This window comes from Anoplopoma fimbria, unplaced genomic scaffold (genome assembly GCF_027596085.1).
Source record: "Anoplopoma fimbria isolate UVic2021 breed Golden Eagle Sablefish unplaced genomic scaffold, Afim_UVic_2022 Un_contig_8917_pilon_pilon, whole genome shotgun sequence".
Lineage (NCBI taxonomy): Eukaryota > Metazoa > Chordata > Actinopteri > Perciformes > Anoplopomatidae > Anoplopoma > Anoplopoma fimbria.
In genome coordinates this window covers 14,267-22,332 of record NW_026553646.1, presented here as the reverse complement: position 1 = coordinate 22,332, position 8,066 = coordinate 14,267, and the positions used below count along the sequence as shown (strand labels likewise).

Here is an 8,066-nt window from a genome sequence, read left to right as displayed (position 1 = left end):
CGAGAAAATGCTCAGCTAAACCTTTTGGTGCTTTGATCTGGTCCTAACAATCAACCATTACAAAAACAGACCCACAAAATATATCATGGTGGATAGTGCATTTACCGGTACAAATAAAGAAATTATTTCAGACTGATTTGGTGCACAAATGTTCTTATCCCCCCCACATATTAAGTGCAAAACTATCTCTTTAAAAACTGTTCCAGTGTGAGAAGATTATTCTAAAATACAAACAACTTTATTTTCATCAAGTAATTTCTCCCCCAAAAATGAGCAGCTACTACTCTCTTCATTAATATCCGTTAGTGATTTTATATTAGTGTTAAGATTTAGTAAAATATGAATACCTATGTTGAATACACTTCCTGTAAGTCGCTTTGGATAAAAGCGTCTGCTAAATGACTGTAATGTAATGTAATGTAATGTATGTATGTGAAATGAGCATTTACACTTGTGGGTCTACAGGTTTGATCTTGATGTAGATGCCATTGAGTGAGCGAAGCACCACTCTAGGTATTAACTTGGGTTTCTGAGTCGGGTCCTCTAACAGATGGTATCTCTTCAGTGTCAGGGCCGTCGCCACTTTCAGCTCATTCATGGCAAAGTTCTGACCGATGCAGTTTCTGAGCGGGGAAAACAGAAACAATATGAGGAATATGATGATAAATTAAATTCTTAAAGGCAACATGATAAGAGGAAAGCAACATGTCATGACTAGTGAATTTAAAGTAAAATAAAAAAACAAGGGTTGTTTTATGGTTAAGGAAATCAAATCAACAGTCAACACCAAATAATTCTCATTATTTTTGAATATGGGTTTACATAACATTAGAATAGGGTGGTCAAAAATATATATTTGATTTATTTTGTTTGCTAAGACATATGTTTTCACAGTTGTTTTAATAGATCCATTGCTAAATGAAGTGATACTTGCAATGTGTGCAACTGGTGAATTATAATCTTTAACTAGCAACAAGCGTTTCCAAATAGTTTCTTGCTGCAGGGCAATGTATTGTAAAGTGTTTATTTAATGTTGCCTATAAATCCATGTTCAGTCATCCAGTGCATTTTTTTCTCTGCTGGTAGCAAGAGTTGTTAACTTAACCAAATTGTAACAGTTTATATTGTGTTGGTTAAAATATTGGGAGGCTGACAAAGGTTACACATTCACATACTGCAGACTGATAGATAGATAAATGATTAGACAGAGAGTGGCTGCAGCCAGTTCATAGTTTTCCAATTATGAATGATCAGATAAAGAAATACCTTGGCCCCGCTGAGAACGGCACGAATGAATGTGGGGACCTCCTGGAGACATTCTCCGGTAGAAAACGCAGTGGGTCAAAGACCTGTGTCGACAAAAAAAACTCACCAGTGTGGCATAAATCATACATTTGTCTTCGTTTTTTACCCTGAAAATATTACGAGTTTAAGCCCACTCACACCTCTAATACAGTGAGAGAATACAGAGTGGCAGGTCTTCTGTAACCAAGTCACTGTAGAGTTTGCATTGCACAATTGTGAACCAATTTGATTAATGTCACTTTTTATGTAGAAGCAGGGTGTTGGACCACCACAGCAAAGAGGAACCATAAGTCTACTTTTGTCATTGATTCGATGTACACCATGCAGTGAGTCGGCACAGGTGAGCTTCCACTTAACAAAGATTTGCTCAGGATGATAGACTTGACTTACATCAGGGTTTTCCCAGACAGCTGCATTCCTGTGAATTCCATACACGCTTGCTCCAATATTACAACCTACAATGACAAAAAAAAAAGTGGGATTGTGAAGAGACTGTAAAAAAAAAGGTGTATTAAAACAATTAGACTAGCATTTCATATATTAGTGTGAGGCACACTTTTTTTTAACCTACTACAACCATTTAGAGGGCAATAGGTTCATAATTGAAAACCCATGTGAGATAAAACCAATATAAGTTAATATATTTTTCCATTGAAGTAAAAGTTATGATGTACTCATAACGTAAGAGAATGCTGCTTTATCTATGTGACCTTTCCAAAAACAGTAACAACAAACCTTTTGGCAAAGTCCTTCCATCAAAAAAGGTCATGGGTTTGGTGGTGGTTCGGGATACAACTGGTACAGGAGGGTAAAGGCGGAGGGATTCTTTGATGCACATTGTAGTGTATGGAAGTTTATTGAGATCTTCCCTAAAAATACGATGGACATGCATTAGTCTTCAATATTCTGAACACAAAAAAAGTGACAGCCTCAAGCTCACCTAATCCAGCTGTTGTGAGTCTAACTGGCCCTGACTTGCATTGCATACGGCAAGGTTGTCAACAATGTAAGCTTACCACGCAGTGGTGTCCTTTCCATCCAGAGCTTTAATGATCTCTTCCCTGCAAAGCTTCTGGTGTTCTGGGTGGCAGGCCAGAGAGTAGAGGGTGAAAGACAAGCCACTGGCTGTGGTGTCATGGCCCTCAAACATGAAGGTGTCCACCTCGGCTCGTAAATCTTCATCTGACAGACCCTGCTGGTTTTCATCCTGAAGGTGTGATAATGGACAGAAAAATCAAAAAAGAATGAGAAATAAGCATGCGCCACTTCCTCTCCAAAACTGAATACTTTCTATGTAAAGAACTTTTAAAAAACAATTACTGTACTTGAAACCATAATAAAAGAACAAATATAAAACAACGATGAAGGATAATGGCAGTCAGGTGAGTGCTGAGTTGTGGAAGTCACAGAGACAGATGACAACCGACATTTCACCAGTTCAAAGGTGAAGCACACTAGTGTTTTTGGACAGAGGAGATTTACAGCATGGGAAACAGCAATGATACAGCATGTATCAAGCTGGTGGAGCACTAATAAATCATAAGGCAAGACAGACACCTGAAGCTCAGAGATGTTTAAAGATGCATATGAAGCTTTGTCTCATTTATTTAAAAAAAGAGTTTTGACTTCATGTCAAATTCATTCATTGATAAAACCCAGGACCCCCACTGACCACCTGACTCAGACACAAACATCCCCAGGACAATTTCCCACAGTTACACAGCCCTGCACATCTTTTCTTTTGTTTATTAATATAAACGTTTGTCACTTTAATTGTATCATTTTTAAAATGTAATCTTAAATATTTCTTACCATATTTTATTAATACATTTTCATATTTCTATTTTTTAAACCTATGTCTTATACTTGCACTGTCTGATGTTTATTTCCCACAAATAAATCAGCCCTGCACATTTTTCTTTTCTTTATTAATATAAACTTTTTCACTTTAATTGTATCCTTGTTTTAATGTAATCTTATTTATATATTTCTTACCATGTTTTTCTATTTTTAAATTATGTCTTGCTGCTTAAGAGTGTCTCACTTTGGCCACTGGACAAAACGCATTTGTACCAGTGGCCATTGATTTGCTGAACATTTGGAAGCTTATGTACACTGACAGAAGCTTTTTGTGTTTCCTCTTGCACTGGGATTTTGCCACTTGCAGGTGATTATGTGCCCATAATTGTTTGTTTTTTTGTCTAACATTGATCTTTCTCCTATTTTATTATCATTCTACGTGTTTGTATGGTTTAGCCTACTATCTTAGTTGTTAGTAGTGTTTTAAACCTTGGCTGAACATCAAAATTCCCTCCAGTGACTTTCAGCTTAAAATACTCTGCCCTAACGAATTAATGGCTGGATATTGTTTGCTGTTTTTACGTTTGATTGCTGCTACTTTAAGGCTGTTTATGCTTTAAATATAATATCTCAATACTGTTATTCTTACTGCCTTCCAAATATTGTCTCTAAGGAGGGTGTTGTAGCAGTTGATATATATAAGGGCAGTTTACAGGTTTGTTGTTTATTACAGATTATTGAGCAAAAGTAAGAATGTTTAAATTTCTGAATTCAGTAGATGGGAGCTGATAATACATAACATACTCTTGCAAAGAGAAGGATGTCCAGAAAGTCCAAGTATCTCTTGGTCTTTATGCGATCCAGTTCATTCTCCTCCTTTAGTGCTTCTTTCCTCTTTCTTATGACTTCCTCTTCAAAAGAAAACACAACGAAAGAGCATTTGCAAACTAACTCGCAGGTAAAAACGTTTAAAATAATCGACCGTATACCAAAAGCTTACTGTGGGCTTTGCTATAAACATATTGATCAAATCCAGTATGATTGATATTTGGCAACTGATTGGCAAATGTGTGAATATCTTACCTGTATGTCTGTGAGCCACCCTGCATGCTTTTCTAAATCTGAAACCATGTGGGCTGAGGTAGAAAATGAGATCATTGTGGTATGGAACAGTCCGGACCCGCAGGTTAATGATGTGACTGAGCTCATACACTGCTTTGATGTATGCATTTGTTCCACTGGAATGACAATGTAGGCAATGATTAAAAGCTGAATTTCTTGGATTCATGATTCAGACAGCTGAAGCAGTAAACAATTGGAGATCCTAGACCAGAACTTGTGAATGGCGTGAAAAGGTTCGTTATGGATTTACCTCTCGGTCTGACAGTTGCTGTTGTCGCTGAAGGCACACTTCAAAATGCTGTCCAGTGTCATAAGGCTCACGTGTTCAAACAATTCAAAGGACTCATTGCTGTTTGCATATCTTTCCCATTTGTCCTGGCAATAGTGAGAGAGCAGATGTGAGATCTCTGCAGGAGACGGAAAAAACTCCAACACACTCATTGACTCAACCAACACACAAGTCGTCTAGATTTTCTAAACATACACCATTATGGTCTTTGTTTACTTATTATGAAATGTGAATTACATAACTCAACCGTCATTTACATACCAGCATAGTTTTAGTAGAGTCTGACATCAGATTTACATATGGTTTTAAAACATCATAATGGAAACCTGGATTCAAGAACCTTCTGTGTCGGAACCACTTCTGACCTTTTGACACTAATAAACCTTCCCCTAAAGACAGAGACAGAAAGTATGTGTGTCAGTGAGTAAATCAGCTTATCAAACAACTCTGTTATAAGATAAAATATGCAGCAGGTGAAGGGCAAAGCAGTCTTACCAATCCAAGATTCAACAAAATAATATACAAAACTATCTTTTGGCTCTGTTGGGAGACAAACAAATTCTGTTACATTGACCTTTGGTTGTAAAAACATGTCGCCAATGTCCCTGTGGGAGATTATAAAAAGCACTAAATTCACAACACTTTTCTCGTGGTGTATTACATCAGTGAAGATTTAAAAAAGAAAAGGCTCAACCACCTGTTGATGTCAATAGCGTTTTCACATAATCTGGATGGTGAATGTTGAGGTAACAAATAAATGGACCAAACCACACTGGGAAAGCATAAGGGTACTGCCGTCCCCATTCCACCAGCTTGTCCAAGTCTTTCCCTTGTTGTTTAAACTGAAAGAAAAATGTACACATATAGGAAGCTTAACCAACCCTGTCTGTCCTTTAGCCTAGGGAGGACAGTTGGTTCGCCTGAACTCTAATGTGCAGCATTCAACAAAAAGTAGCAAAACCACAAGATCAAAGAATACTCAACTACAAGTTCTAGTCTTGCAATCAAAATGTTAACTTAAAAAAAGTCCTCAATGCATTAACAAAAAATCTAAAGTAAAAGTAATCTTTATAAATGGTTCTTTAAAAAAGTTGTGTGTATAATAAATACTTTTAAACCCATATTTGAACTTTAAAAAGTATGCTTTATTAGAAAGTGTTATCCAGCAATTAAATGTTGAAGCTGTTCCAAGTGAAGTGAATTTGAGCTATATCTTATATGCTTTCTTTAAAAAAGAAAAATAATTATTTTACAGCTTGCATGTTTTTCATGTACTTTACTATTTTTTTAAATCAGGGACAACACCCATTATTATTAAATAAATAAATATATAATATACCGAATAGCATATGAATGTGTTTAATTTAGCCAAAAGGAATACAATTATATTATAATTATATTTATATAGCGGAGTAAAAAGTACCCTTCCATGTCTTTCACTGGAATGTGGTGGAGTGGACGTGTAAATATAAATACTGACACATAAATGTTACTCAAACTGTCCTACAAATTGCACAAATGTACTTGTATTATTTGTTTAAACTGTATAGCTTTGTTTTGAAGGGGCTATAAGGCTATAAGACATCATTTATAATAACAGTACTTGTATAAAACAGTTACAAACAGTTGCAAGTGGCTGAATTACCTCCTTCACGTGTCCGAAAAGAAAGTGCGCAGGTGGACCCGGAAAAGCTTCAATGTTCCGAAGCGCGTATCTTCTTTGGGCGAACAAGGGCGTTAGTTTATAGACGACGGCGACGAGACAAAGTAGCGCAAACAAGTGATGCATTTGAGGCCAGCCAAACTGAAATGTCGCAATAGCTGCAGCTGACTCCATTCTGTCTGAGCCTGAGCCTCGCTGCAGGACAATATGACAGAAATGTGCGCAACAAACTCTCAAGTAGCCCACTGTAGTGTGACGTCATGGCCGGTGGTGGAGAAGAATGGACCGAGGCTGTCTCTCAAAGGATGACTTCACGTGCTGACAGAAAAATCGGATTTTTGAACATAGAAGAATATGAGGAGAAATTAATCTTTGTTAATATTCTTTTTTTTTTTTTTTTTTTTTGATCAAAGCTGTTTTAGTGAGTTGTTAATTATACTTTATGGTCATTTTTGAGGTTCGTAGTGCTGTTGAGATGTGTCCACATCAATAAATGAACTGTAAAGAGCTCTTGACTGAATGATGCCACACTATTTGAAGAGCCCTATGCAGTAGTTAGTTTGTTTTGCTCATGCTGCTCACATCTGATTCATACTGTTCATGTCATGTAAACTTTTCCATTGTTACTCTTTCCAGAGACTGTGCTTGTTATCAGTGTCTGCTCTGTGTTAACCTAAATACTCTCTGAGTAATCTAATAAACCCCCAGCACTGCTACTGCAGACTTATATCTTATTGAAGTAAAGTAAGATCATCACTGAAATAAACCAAAGTTAAGTTTAAGCTTGGCAGATTAGTCAGTTATATTGACAGCTTTATACGTTTGTTTTACTCAAATATATATAAACATGATTTCAGATGTATAAACAACAGGAAGTAAAATGGTTTGAGACCTTTTATTATTAGAAATGATAAATTATCAACATCTAAGCTAATGCAAAAAAAAAAAAAGGGAAATAAATGCAAACATCTTGAGAAAAGTAGTGTGGATGAAGGCCACCACAGATTTCCTTTGCTTTGGCTGTTGGACCACTTCCTATGTGTCACTGTGAATTTAGTCGTCTTGCTCATTCTAAAACCTTCTGTTGCGATGCAGAGTCTCTGATCTGTGCTTTGATGAGCAGCAGAAGTGTAGTCGCTGAGCGGGTGTCTCATCACTTCAGTATTGTCTTTATCTTACAAGAGAACAAGATGCAAAAAGGCTTTGTTTTTCTACTTATTATTTGGAACTCATCCCCCTTTACCTCAGAAAACAGTAAGTGTTACGCTCCCTTGGTGGCTCGGAGTAGAAGGACGTAACATAATGCACCAGGTTGAGCAAGTGAGGGTGTAGTCACACAAAACCAGGACCCAATATGAATTCAAGAAAGTATTGATTTACAGAAAAGCAACACAGGGATCAAAGAGGACTGTCAGTGGCACCAATGAAAAGAACATAAATAAATCCACCCCCATTGACAGGTGCCAAGCACCCAAAAGTACAGCGGGTGGTGCTCACTCTAATCTGGGGTTTTAACAAAAGGTAAACCTACGTGCATGTAATATGTATACCCAGGGTATCTTAACTATCCTCGTTTGTCCCTGTGCGCACAACAAAGAATTAACACAAGTGTCATGTAAATATTACATTCATATGTATAAATGCACACATACAAATATCGAGCACAGTATATTTTGTTCATGCTCTCACATCACACTATCACTGTGCACATTGCGGTAAATGTTATGAGTTCTCTTTGAAGGTCAAATACTCCGGTCAGGGCGTTCTAGTGCCTGGCCGTACGATGGAAAAGGAACAGAGACACATAAAGAAGGATGAGCTCATGCTGCAGAGAAACCAGATCAAAGAAACCCAGTTTCACTAACTGATAAGGCCCTCAGAAAGTCT

At 37.1% G+C, this 8,066-nt stretch overlaps 1 protein-coding gene across 3 annotated transcripts; it reads right to left on the bottom strand.

Annotated features, from left to right (window-relative positions):
* On the bottom strand, positions 1–6,433 carry LOC129116703 (cytochrome P450 4A12-like). 3 transcript variants are annotated; one of them, XM_054627465.1, is made up of 12 exons: positions 6,162–6,433; positions 5,214–5,358; positions 5,012–5,056; positions 4,778–4,905; positions 4,478–4,602; positions 4,189–4,343; positions 3,910–4,016; positions 2,322–2,512; positions 2,041–2,174; positions 1,696–1,760; positions 1,267–1,349; positions 1–623 (listed from the first exon to the last, which is right to left on the bottom strand). In XM_054627465.1, exons 1-12 carry the CDS (start codon positions 6,351–6,353, stop codon positions 446–448), a joined length of 1,548 nt encoding a protein of 515 aa, XP_054483440.1. In that variant the 5' UTR covers positions 6,354–6,433; the 3' UTR covers positions 1–445. The 3 variants fall into 3 exon arrangements, with proteins under 3 accessions (XP_054483440.1, XP_054483441.1, XP_054483442.1); XM_054627466.1 differs by lacking the exon at positions 5,012–5,056 and having other exon boundaries at positions 6,162–6,432; XM_054627467.1 differs by lacking the exons at positions 5,012–5,056; positions 5,214–5,358 and having other exon boundaries at positions 6,162–6,252.
* Positions 6,434–8,066: the final 1,633 nt, after the last annotated feature.